This window comes from Schistocerca nitens, chromosome 8 (genome assembly GCF_023898315.1).
Source record: "Schistocerca nitens isolate TAMUIC-IGC-003100 chromosome 8, iqSchNite1.1, whole genome shotgun sequence".
NCBI classification, from domain to species: Eukaryota; Metazoa; Arthropoda; class Insecta; order Orthoptera; family Acrididae; genus Schistocerca; species Schistocerca nitens.
In genome coordinates, this window is record NC_064621.1 from 416,047,959 (window position 1) to 416,066,445 (window position 18,487).

At 37.8% G+C, this 18,487-nt stretch overlaps 1 protein-coding gene across 4 annotated transcripts in view; it reads left to right on the top strand.

Annotated features, from left to right (window-relative positions):
* LOC126198561 (leucine-rich repeat-containing protein 24-like) overlaps positions 1–16,203 on the top strand; it is a 438,607-nt gene extending 422,404 nt beyond the window's left edge. For all 4 annotated transcript variants that reach the window (XM_049934992.1, XM_049934990.1, XM_049934991.1 and 1 more), the window contains 2 exons: positions 3,213–3,402; positions 14,500–16,203. In XM_049934992.1, the coding sequence (XP_049790949.1) occupies positions 3,213–3,402; positions 14,500–15,230 (921 nt within the window). In that variant the 3' untranslated portion in view covers positions 15,231–16,203. The remainder of the gene's footprint in view (positions 1–3,212; positions 3,403–14,499) is intronic.
* The last annotated feature ends 2,284 nt before the right edge of the window (positions 16,204–18,487 follow it).

Below are 18,487 nucleotides of genomic sequence, written 5' to 3' on the forward strand. Positions count from 1 at the left end.
AAAAGCTCGATCTGAGCAATAAATGGGAGGATATTTTGCCAATATTTATTTATTTATTTATTTATTTATTTATTCATCCAATTACTCATTTATTCCAGTTTGCAAGATTAGGGCCTTCATTCCCTCTCTTACGTCTAACCAGACTTCCTTAATGAGTCAACATTTTAGTTTTTTAATAGTTGACTCATCAATAGATCACTTACAAACTGATGTCATGCATGGCATCTTACCTGAAAAAGGAAACAATTTATTTTCAGAAAAATTCATGCCTACAGTAATATTATCTTATATAAAAAATACTTTTACATTATTCATTTGTACCACATCACTGGTTAACTCTCTCTCTCTCTCTCTCTCTCTCTCTCTCTCTCTCTCTCGCTCGCTCGTGCGACTGACACGAAGACCTGGATGGTACTTGTGGTGTTCTATTGAATTCTCTATGTTGTTCCCTTGGCCTGTCTGAAAAACTGTGAGACATTCTCATCACAGTTAATGAGAATATGGAAAGGGATTGGAATTATCCATCACAGGTCCTGAGCATAGAACGTTGCTGTAAGAATCATTGTAAAGCTGTGACCATTTACTGTACAATGAAAGTTATTTATTATTAAATAATGTTAATTTTTTATGAGTCCCTACTGTGTTATCAAAATAATAATTGACTTTGTAGTATGAATTATTTATGATGCGTGTTTTAAGTGACATTTTAAATATTTGGATTTTAGTTCTCCCTTTCATCTCTTTGGGAAATTTATTATGCATTTTCATTTCCTTGTAGGAAATATTGTTTTGTGGTTTTGCTTACTCTTGGCAAATAATGATAATAATAATAATAATAATAATAATGATGATGAAATTATCATGACATTTTGGGTAGGAAACTCCATCTCCGGTTGATCATCCCCCTAGTGCAAGTGGTTTTTTTTTATTTTTTTTATGTGATCCAATTCGGTGAGCTGTGTGTCAATGATGATGAAATGATAATGAGGGCAACATGCAGTACACCCAATCCCCAAGCAGATAAAATCTCCAACCTGGCCGGGAATTGTAACCGTGTTCCCGGCACTGAGTCGGCCATGCTGACCACTCAGCTATGGTGGCTGACATAATAACAATAATAATAATAATCATGATAATAATATACCATAACAAATATATCAAATTTACAAAATACCAGTGTTATAAAATTCTGTTAAGCAATTTCCTCCCTACATTCTTGCAGAATGTAAGTAGTGACTTCTTACAGAAACATGTGGTGGCAAAACAGAAATGAGCAGAATTGGAGATGAAGTTGACTGGTCAGAGGAAGACTTAGGAATAAGGTAAAATTAGTGGATGAAAACAAACAGAGAGGATGAGAAAAGCATAGATAGCTACAATTTGACAGAAATACTGGTACCCTGCGGACAAGAAGAAATCATCTGGGATATTCTAAGAGGGAAGCTATGCCAGTGGTACTGATATAGATTTAATCTCCTTTTGAAGGCAGTACAATTTTGGATAAGATGCAGGTTACAGGATAGTTTGGTCCACAGTTGTTTGGTTGAGGTTGGTGAGAAGATGGGGAAAGGTGTAGCTAAGATGGTGAATGTATCTGACCTGGTATTGCAGTTCTGGAATAATTGTAGATATTTGATACATGAGAAGATGTATTGAAGACACGAATCATTAATAAAACAGCGAAGTAGACAGAGCCTTTGAAAGTCATGTTACCCATGGGTTGCATCCAACTTAAGGAGCATAGGAATGAGTAATTTGATCAAACAACTCAGTGTTATGCACTTGGATGTATTCATAGCTGATATTGCTGATGAGCCATTTCAGCAGAGGTTAAAGTGCATTCAGAAAGCAGTGATGGCATATGTTGTCTCTTAGGTTGAGTACACAGAGGAGAAGAAGGTGGCATATGCCATTCTACTAACTTGGAGAGCTAAATTTATTGCCAATACTAAACAGTGTTCAGTGACAGTGCCATGATTCTCCCTCAACTCAGTTTTTATATGAACTGTAGTCACTTAAAAAAAAAATAAATAAAGATTTTAACACTGCATGATACTCATCTTTAACTATTTACATAATACCAGTGTGCCACTACACAACCACCAAACACACTGAACTGTACCAACAGTTCTTCTGTATGTAATATTACTGTCCATCTGATACACTCAGCACACAGCCTGTACTCTTCATTGTGCACTATGCTATATCACTTGACTGATCAAAATATTGCTGATGGTCACAAAAGCACCCAGTTAGTGCTTGTCTTTTAATCTGGAAGCCCCCTGTCTACATCTCCATTGGAATCACTGTCCTCTCACCTTGGAAAAGACACCAATCACTCCACTGGGTTGTTTGTGTCCACAAAGTGGCCATGCCACATCTAACACTGACTGTTTGTGAGGTCCCATACATAGCTTCATGGTGTACCAGCTTGGAGAGGGCTTCTTTTTCTTACCTTTCAACCAACTCTGGACTCCAACTGCTGTGCAGACAAACCCTTAGACTGCATGATGGCCCTGTGTATGGCACACAACCTGTTTTCCAAGTGATAGTGCAAGAGCATGGCTAACATAGCCAGCTGGATGAAGGAAACAAGACACTTCATGAATTACAAATTCATGGCTCAATACTAAAACAATGAGCAATATCATCTCAAGTGACATTTGCATATAAGTCAGTAAGTTCAAAACTCTTGGAAGCCAACTCTAATAAGGTAGAAAATAATCCATCAGCTAATTTGTGGAGCAGTGACTAACGTAGCAGAATTAACTGAAGAATTAGAATAATTTCTTTCAGAACTTTTAAGGCAGTTCTGTGTGAAGGAAAATGTCAGTGGCACACAATGTGAAGAAATAGAAAGTGTTAAGGCTTTGCAGTTATTACACAGTGAAAAAAGTCATGCCATACCTTGATCAGAAGTCATATAATATTGCCAAGAAATATGATGCTGTTTAGTAACTTTTAGCTGTGGCCTGCCCTCATTCTTTTAATTTTCCCTGAGACTGATTTGCTAACATGGCCCAATTTTTCAAACTGCTGAAGGTAACTGAAGACAACTTTTCAGTCTCATTCTGCCTTCATAATTTTTCCAAGAACAATCTATGTATCTACTAGCAGCATTCTGTGCAAATATAATTAGATATTAAGACTAATGTGCAGACTGTGACATAACAAGTGTGTGTGTTTAATGAAATATCTGGCATCATCCACAGGTAAAGAAGGTGGCTGGTGATGGTTCTTTATCTGCCAGCAACCATAATGGTGCTTCGGATGAACAGGAGAAAGGCCTTATTACAAAAATAAACCCTGTCCAGAAGCCTCCAAGGCGTATTGATTCGGCCTCATCCACTGGAGATCTCGCTGAAGTCAAAATGACATTGATTGATAATGGTTCTGTCCTGTGTGAGTACTCAGTTAAATATTATCATAATATTTTACATTCCAATTATTTCAGATATTATTAAACTATTTGACAGAAATCCTTTTAAATGTTCAAATAATGATATGTGGAAAAATAGTTAATCAGTATATTTATGACTGTTGCTACTGTTGTCATCACAGTCTTCATCAGACAGCTCCCCCCACCACGGACACACACACACACACACACAGAAACACACACACAAACAAACACACACAAAGCTATATACTCATGCGCAACTGATAGCTGAGCTACAGTCAAGTTGTTTGTGTGCCTGTACGGATCAGCCAGCCAATGCTGTGCCTATACAATGAGTGGCAGCCTTACCTCATTTCACTGTTTATAAATTATCAGGAGTTGAGTGTCTATGACGATATTTTATTATGTTGAATGTTAAATCTTTGACTTCAATTAAAAGAAATGAGGAAAGCTAACTAGCCACTGTAGCTGATTGACGCTTGCGATGAAGTCACAAGTAATGGCACGAGATGTCAATAGCTTTTGGGCTACCATTCTTTTTCTAGTTTAAGACCTCATCCAATCACACAGATTCTCAGCCCAAGGAACCATTCACAAATAATCAATGTGTCTTATTCCACCTCCTGAGAAACCTTGTGTTTTTTTTTTTTGGTTTGTTCCTTTCTCCATTGGCAGGATATTTTGTCCTGCACTTTGCACCATTCCCTGAACTTTATGTCAGACATTTTCATGAACTGTGTGTCCTATTCTTGTACCCATGTGACAAATTTTGTCTCTCTAGCAATTTCCATTTCCTGATGTTTTTCGCTCGGAACTTTTTGTTTTCAGAGCATTTCCTCAATTCTGTCTACTTCTATATTCTGCTCTGTAATTGCTTCTCACTTATGATAACTATTTTCATTGAGAATTCTTCTTTTGACTCTACTGTAGTTTCTTGCTAACTTATTTCACATTCATTGCTACCAAAGTGGTCATGGTTGTGGTCAGATTATTTAATATTCTGTTCATCAGTAGCTTGCTTAGCTGCTCATCCACTTTCATATCTGCAAAATATTATTTAATTTACTTCAAGAAATAGCTGCCTTCACTATTTATCCTTATAAACCAATTAAAGAAATTAATTTTTCATCAAGCTGCAACATAAAATTATAGTGCAACATTCAAATATGTATGCTGTAGCATAGTGCACTCATAGTCCTGCCTGACCAACACCATGGCCCTTGGCCAAGAGTAAGATAACAATATCAGGAGTCACCCTAAATGAATACAAAGCAAGCCTCTCAGCTCTTGCAGTATTACTCTTTGGTGAACCTATTTCGACATGTGTTGACTTGTCACTTTTTATTCACTGGCTAGTTCTATGAGCAGACAGATGGAGTTGCAATAGGGAGCCCTTTGTCACTTGTTGTTGTTAATCTATTTAAGGAGCATTTTGAGGAATGTGCCTTTGAGTCAGTCACATTGAAACCTACGTACTTTTCCTAGGTATGTAGATGATTCAGTCATGCGCTTACTGCTATGTGGATAGTATTATTAATGAATCCCTTGAGACTAAGTTAGCAAGTTAGCTTATAAATGGAGATGTAGGTCTTTGCTTAAATTTAGCATGGAATCTTGCTCTCTCCGTGGTCAAACAACAGAGGGCTACCCTTCACCCAATCGTAATTAATACATACTATTGATAACTTCTTACTCGGGTCATCTCTGGTTGCGTGCTTTCTCTCTCTCTCTGTCCCTCCCTCCCTCCCTCCCTCCCTACCTCCCCCTCCCCCTCTCTCCCTCCCGTTTTGAGGAATTTTGAATGAATTGATTGGAGATCACTGAAATTTCTCTGCCACCTTTTGATAGTCCTCTGCTCAGGCTCTGTGGTTACAGATAGCTTGAGAAAATTTCTTTTAATGCATAATTAAATAAATTAAATTCATTATTTTTCTTTAATAAAAGGAAGTCAAGAACAAAAAGTATACAGAGACATTTTACAGACATCAAAGTGGAATTTGTCTCAGAGAGAGCCTCAGTACAAAGGATCCTTACATAAAAAGTAAACACAACTAGCCTAAACATTGCTCTGGGATGCCGTTTCTTTTCTTTCTTTTTTAATTAAATAGTCACAAAAACTAAAACAAATCAATTTATGCCCACACAGAAGATCATGATAAGTTACTTAACTAAAAGCCTTAATGGAAAAGTAAGTGTCATTCATTGTTGAGTGTTGGTAAGCCTAGTTGTCTGTCCACGAGAAACCTTACTATACTTCACAATTATACATGCAGATTTGTAACACAGTGAACAAAAATAAAGGGAACGGGGATATTAAACTTTCTGCAGTTATTTAGCAACGGAAAATGATTTACCAGTCACCAATCCTGTTGACATAAAATGTTTAGAGCAACACACTTTCACTGCACTGGTTGGTGGTGGACAGGGGTGCATGTGATCAAGCTGGTGAAACTGACAGCTGAGCCAGCCCATCTGTGGCCGACATACTTGTAAAAAGGGGGAAGGGGGGAGAAGCTGAGTAGATAGCCAGTTGGCTGTGGCCACTTCCAGTGCCTAAAATTTCAGTCCGTATACTCCCTGGGCTCTCAGGGATATCCAACCACACACGGCTGTTGCCACTCTAAACTGTTTGTTAGCAGCCCACCACTTCCATCACCCCTTGAGCCTCTTCTTTGTGAACTGCTAGTGACAAACAAGCTACGGTGGTTCTGTTGTGAGCAGACTTCCTCAAGTTCCAGGCTTTTAATATACAAACATTCAAATAAATAACATAACAATACTTACAGTACAGTAAACAAACTCTCCGTGGTGTTCCAAATTTCATGGCTGCGTTTCTTTCTCAGTGGTGCCATTCAGAAAAATCTCTAGCTCATCGATACAGGTAATTTTAGTTTCCATAGACTATATCTTAATTTTAATGCTTATTTACATTGCATTTTGCATTTTTTCCCTTTCTTCTAGAAGAATATCATTCAGTTCCCTTTTTACCATTACTTCCTTCCCCACTTTCTTGTATTTGCAAGTGAATGTTACTTTTTAAAGCTATGCTTTTTAAAAAGGATCTATCAGATAGAATGTCTTTCTTGAGAATAATTGGCTGGCTTTATTTTCTTCACTAATTATTCTCTCCTGTAATTGCACGAGTCGCTAGCTGAAGTGGAAGAGAGAAATGGTCACCATCCACTGGGCTGTCACTCTGTTGTAGAGCTTCCATTGGATCATTCTTACATTTCAGTAATCAATTTTTTTTATGTTGTTTATCCTTTTAAAGTCTTGTCAGACTGTTTTATTGACTATAATGGCTTCTGGTTACCACAAAATTGTCTCTTATTCCTCCTCATTCTGCCCTTTTTCCCACTTATTTCTCTGGTACTCTCCCTTTCGCTCTGACTTGCGTCGTGCTCAGCCCTTTCAGCAACTCATTGTTGACAGAAGTATTTTCCTAAGCTTCCCTCTTGCTTCTCATAGTGGAACTTCTAGAGACTGTCTTACAGTTTACTAACTTAGATCTTAAATAAATAGAACACAGCACTCATACAATAATGGTAATAAAACATAAGTTGGCAGTTAATGCTGTTTGCTTACCCAATGGTAATTAAGATTCACTACTGATAACTTCTGACACTGGTCATCTTTGGTTGTATGGTGGCTCTAATTGTTTACTTTGTGTGTGTGTGTGTGTGTGTGTGTGTGTGTGTGTGTGTGTGTGTGTTGAGTGAGTGTAGTCTTTGCAATAAATTGCACCACTTCTGTTATTTTGGCAGTGTGTAGGCACATCCTAAAATACTAACTGATGGAGAACTAGGTTGAACTGCGCCAAAAATGAAATTGCCACACTCACCTCTCATTACATGCTCTTATATGACCTAATCAAGCTGCTGGAAAGAACAGGTCCACCTCAATGCATGGTGTCACTTGCCATTTTCTTTCTCCTCATTCACCAACAAATCTGGCTTACATCCATCATCAGTTTCAGTAGTATAACTTTTGTCTCTGCACACAAGGAGACATCACAAGAAAAGGTGAAGTATTAAATTTTGCATTTGAGAAATTGTTACACAGGAGGATCATACAAACATATCATTGTTTGACCATCGCACAGAATCCTGTATGGAGGACGTAGTAATAGGCATCCCTGGTGTAGAGAAGCAACTGAAAGAGTTGAAAACAAATAAGTTACGAGGTCCAGATGGAATCGCAATTTGGTTTAATAGAGAATACTGTATGGCATTGGTCTCTCACTTAGTTGCAAATCTCTCTTCCTGTGTAAATTCCCAGGTGAGTGAAAAAAAGTGCATGTGACACTAGTACATGATAAAGGGTAAAGAAATTGACCCACAAAATTACAGTTCACTATCCTTAACATTGGTTTGCTGCAGGATTTTTGAACATTTTCTAGGTATGAATATAATAAATTTCCTTGAGGCAAAAATGGTTCTGTCAGCAAATCAGGACTGATTTAGAAAGCATCACTCATGTGAAACTCAGATTACCCTTGTCTCACACAGTATCCTTGAACTGTGGAAGAAGAGCAACAGACATATTCCATATCACTAGATTTCTGGAAAACATTTGATGCAGTGCCTCAGTGCAGACCATTAACGAAAGTTGGAGCATATGGATCAGGTTTCCAGATGCGAAGGCTTCTTATGTAATATAATCCCTGTACTTTGTCCTGGATGATGCACATTTGTCAGAGACGAGGGTATAGTCAGCAGTACCTCAGGGAAGTTTGATAGGACTGCTCTTGTTCTGTATATACATAAATAATCAGACAGGTATGGTGAGCAGCAATGTGTAGCCCCTTGCTGATGACAATGTAGTGTTTGGAAAAGTGTCATTGTTGTGTGACTTTAGGATGATACAGGATTACTTAGACAGTATTTCTACACAGTGTGATGAGTGACAGCTTGCTCTAAATGAAGGAAAATGTAAGTTAATGCAGATGAGTAGGAAAACCAAGCCTGTAATATTCGAATACAGTATATATGGAGTGCTACTTGGCACAATCATAACAATTCAGTATCAAGGTATAATGTTGCAAAGTGATATGAAATGAAATGAAATGAGCATGTAAGGTTAGCAGTAGGGAAGGCAAGTGGCTGACTTTGGTTCATTGGGAGAATTCTAGAAAAGCGTAGCTAATCCATAAAAGAGATCGCATATAGAATCTGTTGTGACCCATTCTTGAGTACTAATTGAGTGTCTGCCATACGCTTCAGGCTGGATTAAAGGAAGACACTGAAGCAGTTCAGACGTGTGTTTCTAGATTTGTTACCAGCCCGGCAGATTTGTTCAACATGAAAGTATTACAGAGATTCTTCATGATCTCAGATGGGAATCCCTGGAGGGAAAACAACATTTTTAATGAAGCACTTTTGAGAAATTTAGAGATCCAGCATTTGTCACTGACTGCATGATTCAGCTATTGGCAGCATAAATTTTGTGTGTGGACCACAAAACAAAGTGCAAAATATTAGGACTCATATGGAGGCATATAGGCATTCATTTGCCCCCTTGCTCCATTTGCGAGTGGAACAGGAAAGGGAATGATTGGTAGTTGTACAAGGTATCATGTGCCATGTACCACATGGTCGTTTGAGAAGATGTCTAATGTGGATGTAGATATAGATATAGATACATGGCTCCAAATGTATCTTCCAAAAAAGGTACATGCCATTCACTGCACTAGAAATGAAAGCTCAAAATCACAAGATTTGAAATTCCCCTTTATTTCATCAAATAGATTTGTGTATATTTATGGTGGCTTGATGAAGTGCCCCTGCATTAAAAACATGTACTGCATATACCAGTTGTTGTATGTTGCTCCCACAGGTAATAATCATCAATGTTAGTGGAAAGCATAGACCATGGCATTGCTCCTCACCAATATAGCACAGATTCAGCACGTCTACAACAACTGCTCACTAAAATTGTTTTTGAAAATTTGTTTTTTCTTCTCTTCCAAATACTGCCAATGTGCAATCAGAGTGAAGATACAAACAACATATATCCTATTAGTGGAACATATCTAGGGCAGCAATTCTTATTTTTCTAATTATCGGCAGGTGAAAGACCATGATCTAGTTACATAAACTGTTGCTGAAGTAACTTCCAGGAGTCATTGTAAGGAATGATTATGTGTTGTGCGATGATATCTGAATTTTATTTCACAGCCTAGTGAAAGTGTTCACTATAGACAGATGTGTCAGCAAATCTCAGCTTAGGGCTTGACCCAGCATTTGTGTTGCTACAGTTCCTGTCTCAGTAATTTGATGATGAATAGCAGCAAAAGTTGGATTATTTGCCTGTCTTCTGCCTGGAACCACATTTTGATACAGCCCTGTGTTCATTACCATTCAGATGGTCTGCACAAAAATCATATTTGCTTGCTCACATAATGAATATCCTATCTTGATTAAATGGAACATTTATCAGCTAGTTTGCTATCACTATGCACGTGAAATGTTTCATGAGCACAAATCTCAAATGTACACACATGTCACATTTAAGTGTGCTGTAAGAATACAATGAGTACATCAGCACTATGACTTACATCACTTGCATGTTTTGTGATGATATTGACTTACACCAGTATTACCACAAAGTTAATTTTATATATTGATTGCAAGCTTCAGTTGCTTGGATATATGTCTTTGTTTGGCCTGTGATTTACTTGTTTTGTAAACACTTTTTTCAAAACATCTTGTAGATGGTATAAAAGTTAAAATTTATTTTCTGATTATCAATTTTTGAGTAGTATTAACCTTTGGCTTATTGATGTCCATCAGGGTTACTGCAGATGCAGTTCTTTCTGTTTCAGATTTTTAACTCTCAGTGTCAAATTAAAATGATTGATTTAAATTTGAATAAATTACCCTTTGTTAATATTTTAGACCTATGTTTCATAATATGTTGATAAATTTGTTGGATGAAAGTTCCTGGCAGATTAAAACTGAGTGCTGGAATCTACATCTACATCCATACTCCGCAAGCCACCTGACGGTGTGTGGTGGAGGGTACCTTGAGTACCTCTATCGGTTCTCCCTTCTATTCCAGCCTCGTATTGTTCGTGGAAAGGAGGATTGTCAGTATGCCTCTGTGTGGACTCTAATCTCTCTGATTTTATCCTCATGGTCTCTTCGCGAGATATACGTAGGAGGGAGCAATATACTGCTTGACTCCTCAGTGAAGGTATGTTCTCGAAACTTCAACAAAAGCCCGATACCGAGCTACTGAGCGTCTCTCCTGCAGAGTCTTCCACTGGAGTTTATCTATCATCTCCGTAACGCTTTTGCGATTACTAAATGATCCTGTAACGAAGCATGCTGCTCTCCGTTGGATCTTCTCTATCTCTTCTATCAACCCTATCTGGTACGGATCCCACACTTCTGAGCAGTATTCAAGTAGTGGGCGAACAAGCGTACTGTAACCTACTTCCTTTGTTTTCGAATTGCATTTCCTTAGGATTCTTCCAATGAATCTCAGTCTGGCAATCTGCTTTACCGACGATCAACTTTATATGATCATTCCATTTTAAATCACTCCTCATGCGTACTCCCAGATAATTTATGGAATTAACTGCTTCCAGTTGCTGACCTGCTATATTGTAGCTAAATGATATGGGATCTTTCTTTCTATGTATTCACAGCACATTACACTTGTCTACATTGAGATTCAATTGCCATTCCCTGCACCATTCGTCAATTTGCTGCAGATACTCCTACATTTCGGTACAATTTTCCATTGTTGCAACCTCTCGATATACCACAGCATCATCTGCAAAAAGCCTCAGTGAACTTCCGATGTCATCCACAAGGTCATTTATGTATATTGTGAATAGCAACAGTCCTATGACACTCCCCTGCGGCACACCTGAAATCACTCTTACTTTGGAAGATTTGTCTCCTTTTAGAATAACATGCTGTGTTCTGTTATCTAGGACCTCTTCATTCCAATGAAACAATTGGTCTGATAGTCCATATGCTCTTACTTTGTTCATTAAACGACTGTGGGGAACTGTATCAAACGCCTTGCAGAAGTCAAGAAACATGGCATCTACCTGGGAACCCGTGTCTATGGCCCTCTGAGTCTCGTGGACAAATAGCACAAGCTGGGTTTCACACGATCGTCTTTTTCGAAACCCATACTGATTCCTACAGAGTAGATTTCTAGTCTCCAGAAAAGCCATTATACTCAAACTTAATACGTGTTCCAAAATTCTACAACTGATCGACGTTAGAGATATAGGTCTATAGTTCTGCACATCTGTTCGACGTCCCTTCTTGAAAACGGGGATGACCTGTGCCCTTTTCCAATCCTTTGGAATGCTATGCTTTTCTAGAGACCTACAGTACACTGCTGCAAGAAGGGGGCAGGTCCCTTCGTGTACTCTGTGTAAAATCGAACTGATATCCCATCAGGTCCAGCGGCCTTTCCTCTTTTGAGCGATTTTAATTGTTTCTCTATCCCTCTGTCGTCTATTTCGATATCTACCATTTTGTCATCTGTGCGACAATCTAGAGAAGGAACTACAGTGCAGTCTTCCTCTGTGAAACAGCTTTGGAAAAAGACATTTAGTATTTCGGCCAGTATTTCGGACTCAAACTCGGGACCTCTGCATTTGACAAGCATGTGCTCTACAAAATGAGCTGCCTAAGTATGACTCAGAGTCTGCCCTTACAGCTTTACTGCCACCAGTAACTCATCTTCTACCTTCCAAACTTCATCCTACCTTCCAAACTTCATAGGAGCTCTCCTGCAAATCTTGCAGGACTAATACTCCTGGAAGAAAGGACATTGCGGAGGCTTGGTTAGCAGCCATAGTGTGGGGGATATTTCCAGAATGAAATTTTCACTTTGCAGTGGAGTGTGCACTGATATGAAACTTCCTAGCAGATTAAAACTGCTTGCCTGACCAAGACTCGAACTCAAGATCTTTGCCTTTTGCAGACAAGTGTTCTACTGACTGAACTACCAAAGCATGATTCATAATGTATCCTCACAGCTTTATACCCACCAGTACTCATCACCTACCTTCCACACTTCACAGAAGCTCTCCTGTTGTGGCTAAGCCCTGTCTGCAAAAGATGCTTTCTTTCTTCCAAGAGCTCTCCTGGAAGAAAGAAAGCATATTATGTAGAGAGGGGAACTTCTGTGAAGTTTAGAAGGTACTGGTGAAAATAAAGCTGTGAGGACGGGTTGTGAGCTGTGTTTTGACAGTTCCTTCAGTAGAGCACTTTGCAAAAGGCGAAGGTCAGTGGTTCAAGTCTTAGTCTGTCACACAGTTTTAATCTGCTAGGAAGTTTCATAACAGTACACACTCCACTGGAGAGTGAAAATTTTATTCTGGATTTTGTTGGATATTTTCTGGATTTAATAATGAAGGAGAATATAATTTCAAATTATTGAGTTAAAAGCATTATAACAAACATTATATTAACTTTCATTTTATGTGCTTAGTATGTTAATGATTCATGTCTTACATTTAGCTATCGTGGTAAGCTACCTGTAATAAAAGGCATTCTTTCTAAATGAGGGAGCAATTTTGCACCATCTCATCTATGTCATATTAATTCACAGTATAAATTTAAATTATCCTTTATTGTGTGTATTGCTCATAATTGTTGCGCCCTGAATAGGCTTCAATATTTACTATATACTGAGTAAAAAAATCAGCTCTTCTGGAATTCAAAATCATGATAAATACTGTTCTCAGTCTCTTGATGTATAATGCTACTGCCATCCCATCATACTTACAATCATCCAGTCAGGATTTGCAACAATTTCTCTGGCAGCACATTGTCAGCCAAATGTTTGTTTATATCTCTGGACATAATGTACACATTACTAATGCTCTGTACAGCAAAAGTAGTTAGTCTTCAAAAACTTTTACACTTTGATACTTTCTCCAGTGATTCTGTTGTGATTAACTTTCACATAAGCTTTATTGACAACTATTTGAATCCAAGACTGAACCATTTCCAGTGGAAATTTTCTTTTATATGTAAAATATTATGCACATAGCAATCTATACAATATTAAATGTAGCACAGAGCTGTAAATTATGGCAATTTTGTATGACTTAACTTGAACTTGGTGATAGTGTATGAAATTGCTGACTTAAGTTTACATTATTCAGTGAATTACTCCGATTATGAGCATTTATTGTACTCTCCAACTTAATCCTGCAGTTGCAGATGTGTATAAAATTTAGGAATTACATATATTTCACAAAGAATTGCATTGGTCAAAAATACATCATCTACAACAAATCTGTCATACTTCAATTGACACCATGTGATTTAATAGGGTTTGAATCTTCATTTTCCTACCATTAATACAGTTTTTGTTGGATAAAGATTGCAGTGAGCATGATAATGGATTAGACTTTCCGTACTTTACAGAGTGCAGCTCAATGGCTTAGCGGATAAATGTTGTGCTGCTAGTATCCAATGGGACCACATCTAGCAGAGCACTGACTGCTATGTTCAGCCCAATTTTCAGGGGTTGAGGAGAGGTTTACAGTTTTACATATTTCACTGCATGAATAATTTTTTTTCCTTCTGTTGAGACATTTTCTCAGAGCATTGATCAACAGTCAGACTATCGTGCTCCTCAGCTGCATTACTGCCTCAGTAAATCTTGTAAATGGAAGAAGTGAGACTCTCAAAATTAATTGTACTATCAACCATAGACATGGTCATTATTAAAGACTTGTATCTCATTCTTCATTGACACAACACAGAAAATATTATAAAGTGAAACAAATATTTTGCTTTTTAGAGGTGCTGGTATTAATGAATTTATTAGTTGTATTATATTTATCATTCTTTTTGTTACATCTGCTTAATACTCTTTCACCAATCTTTCTTTACACTGACTTTTGTCAAGCCTGCCATTAACATCTCTGGGAAAGCAGATGAATAATGTGATGAAATGAATATTGAGTTATCAACAGTCAGCTCATTAAAATAATTTTTTGTGACATTTAGTGTTTCTGTCATAATATAAATTGTACTGTATAAATAATAACCCTTTGCAGAGCATTATGAATAAACACTAACTGCTGCCTGATATTCTTTTCTTTATCCACACAGCCCCAAGTGTCATTGACAGTGAAGATCCAATCCAAGAGCGGTCATTGGACTCTCTGGACAGCTCATTGTGTGGTGTAAGCAGCCAGAGGCCACGTGGGCAGCCAGACCTGCTCTCATTCCCAGGCCAGGTGTCTCCAGCTGGCAGCTCTGCTTCAACAGTTCCTGACAGTACACGACTACCTCCACAACATGGGCCTCAGTCACCACCTCCTCAGCCGTATGTGATGGTGACTCCGCACGCATTTGGAACACTGCCGTATTCCCGTTCTCAGTCTCCATTTTCACCTGCAGCAATTGCTGTTCCACCGCGTTCTGCAAACGGTTATGTGACAATTCCAAGGAGGCCACGTGTCCCTTCGTGGAGCAGCCCTCCAACACCTCTTCAGTTACAGCTGGAGCTACCGCCCAGACTGCCTGTTTACGACAATTTGGGACCACGCACTACTGCTGATGGCAGTTCTGTACTGTCCTTAAATCGTGCCGGATTGCCACCCTATTATTCCCCTGTTCCTCCGACAGCGGAGGAGCCGGGATGGACACAGAGATCTGTAACAGATAGTGTCTCATCACAGAACTGCCTTGAAAATGATGTGGCTTTGACAGACTCACCAGCAGCTCCAAAGAGTGTAAAGGTACCACCGAAGCCACCACCAAAACCAAAGAAAAAGCCAGCAGATGCAGTGTCGGGCCCACTGTATGAGGATGAAGGTGAGGATGGTACTGAAGTGTAGGTCAGTGCAACATTTAACTGACTTCCTGTTTAATATGAAGAATGTTGTGAAACTGTTGTGTAGCCAGTATTTCAAATGTTCTTGATACAAGAACAAAAGGAGAGAGAGAGCGTGAGAGACAGACAATCGACAGTCTGATGTTGGTGAATGCTATTGTGTGTTCCTCAGGTGTTAGAACTAACATGGAGGGCTCGTGACACAGGGTATACATTAAGAACTTTGAAATGTTAAACTGTTTTTAAGTGCCTTCTGTTATTGTACATTGGAAACGATATAACTATTTTATGTGACTGGAGAATGATTCTGTGATTAAATGTAGACTTTAAAATTGTATATAACATACTTTTGTCTTTGTGCACTAAAATTGCTACTTCTATTCAGTAACTTGAAAGACATGGATATATATTTGAGAGTATTTCTATAGATGAAACACAAATTACTTCTTTGCCGAACATGAGGAGAGCCCCTGTAACTAAGAAAAATAAGTACTGATTATATAAAATATGATTTGATACATTTTGATTGTTCATAGTTTTATTCAAAACTGACAACTCTAACAGAATTTCACTAGTGGGAATTTTGCATGAGTTTCCAAAAATTACCACAGCAGTTAGCAGTTACGACTTCCATCTCAGCAGTAAAGAAATGTCTTTTATGAATGTCATTTAACAATTTTTTCATGAGTAGAAACACATGATTTTATTTTCATGGAAGAGTATGACAAATGATTAAAGAAGTATTTGCAGTTCTGAGTGTTATATCATTGGGGTTCATTATGAAAACTGCAAATCTAGCATTTATTTTTCTGCTGTTTTGGGCTTCCAAAAGAATATAAGCATGTTCAGCTAAATAAATGTTTCATTTAATATTATATTTGTCAGTATATTTTATAAGAAATGGCATTTTACTGAGCCAATAGTACGGATAAATGAATTGTGCATTTTTTTTAAAAAAAACAGCTGGTTAGCTTTTTATCTCCAGATACAATAATATATTTGACTGAAGAAAATATTCTAATTACAGTGTTTTATGTAAAAATCATACTTATTGATAGTGGACTATAAATAAGATTTTATTTTTATGTTGTATAATTTATTGTATAATATGTTGTTCCTCTTCATATTGATTTTATGGCTTTTTGCACTGAATTTTCATCATTGTCATGCAAAATCAAGATTAAAAGAAATACAATTTAACTAAGACTGAAATTTTCAACAATGATGTTTCAGCATTTAAAAATGACTGTTGCAGAACATGTGTCTTTAATTGAATAAATTGCTAATAGGGGCACAATTTAAAATAATAATAATAATAATAATTTCTTTTATAAGTTTAATGAAGCAGATAGCTTTATTTACTGAAATTTAATCTAGAAATTTTTGAAAAGACTGTAGACTGGCTATATGATGTCCTCTATCGCTTCACACTCTTTACTAATCTTTCTGTGTCTACACAGTTGCAAAAAACAATGCTCTCAATAATTTGTTGTATAAGTTCCCATTTTGTCTGCCCATGCAAGTTTCCCTATACCTATGCACTCTGGTTCCAACTTAACTACTCCTTGGTGTCTTTGCATGTGGTCCACTGTGTTGCATTATCATATTATAGGTGAAGGTGGGGCACAGTGTAACAGAAAAGTTATTTCAGAAATTTAAAAAAAAAGATTGTTGTGAAAATGATGATCTTTTCACATGTCTTTTTTCAAGGAACCTTAAACAATCATTTAAAACTCGCAGACTCAGTTTGGCCTTGGGATTGTTGTATTTATTGCAAATATTGAGCATGGTTGCAAACAGTTACAGTGTGCCCCAGTGTGGGGCAGAGTGTAACAGGCATGCAAAAGTACATTCATGCTAGCATAATATGTATTTTTCAACACATTCAGAACACAGGCTACATTGAAATGTCAGACAAAATTAATATATGCAATCTCTTAAACCAACTGCAATTTTTTACAATATTCCCCAAAGATTAATTTTTTTAAAACTGATATCAAATTTAAGACATCCATACTGTCTTTTGGTTTTTCTCAAGCAAGTAGATTTTCGTAAGACCATTACTACATTTTTTCTGACACATGTTTTCACATGATGTGTCAGCTACATACTGATCTACAAACACATTGGGATTGTTGCCCCCCCCCCCCCCCCCCCATGGGAAAATGTCACGTGATAGTCCCCATCATCGTCTCTATTCTTGATTACTTTACCTACATAGTGAAATGAGTTCTTGCAGGGAACTCTACTAAAATGTAATCATCTCAGACAGCTTTCCTTCTTCGTTCTCAGTTTGACTTCTGATATCTCCACTGTCCGAATAATCTAAAGATGCACACATTTTATTTTCAACTTCCCAGCTAAGTCAGAGTCTCTTGAAAATAGACATCTCATGTGAGATTTACATTTCTTTTCCTCTTTCATCATCTGCATTCTTCAGTGTTCTTCAAATGCAACTCATTCCTATCTCTCTATTTCTTGTGTTGCTTATTCTTCCATCGTCTTTAGGATAACCTTTGAAAATATCAGGACCAATCATAGGTCTACTCTGCAATGGTGGATCTTCCTCTGGTAGAATATTAAAGGGGTCTTTTTGTGACTGCCTTTGACACTCAGTAGCTCCTAGAGCAGGGATTACATTGCTGTCACAGGAACAGCAACTGAATTTTGATTTGATGAGACTTGAGGAGCACTGTCATTTAGTGCTGGGGCTGGGTTTTTGTTGATCAAAACACAGTGTGTCACAAAACTATGCATTAAATCATATTCTGTGAAAATATCACAGTCATCTGGAAAAATACCTGTTTGCTTGAAACCTGTCATGATGTTGGTTGGTGTCATTGAGCAAGTGGAGGCTTTGCCAACACATCCAGCGACACCATAAATAGACAGTGGTTTACCAGGATAATGCATTAGCCATGAATCAACTGCAGAGTTGTAGTGAGCCTGGAATGAACTTAACACACAAACATCAAGAGGTTGCATTTGATTGCTGCAGGATTGTGGAATGGTTATCACTGTTACACCATCCTCCTTAGCAATATTCAGTGCCTCTATAGCAAAGTGGTTCTCATAGTTGTCTAGGACGAGTGGTGAAAGAAGTACAAAATGCTCCATAACATGTGGGAACAACACTCTATCCATCCAGCCTGATGTAGCTGCAAGTCCTATGTAGTGTCCCTGGAGGAGCACCTGTGAGCATGTGGCCCTTGAAATTGACTTTTTGGAATGTTATTGTTTGAGAAAAAACAATACCAAAAG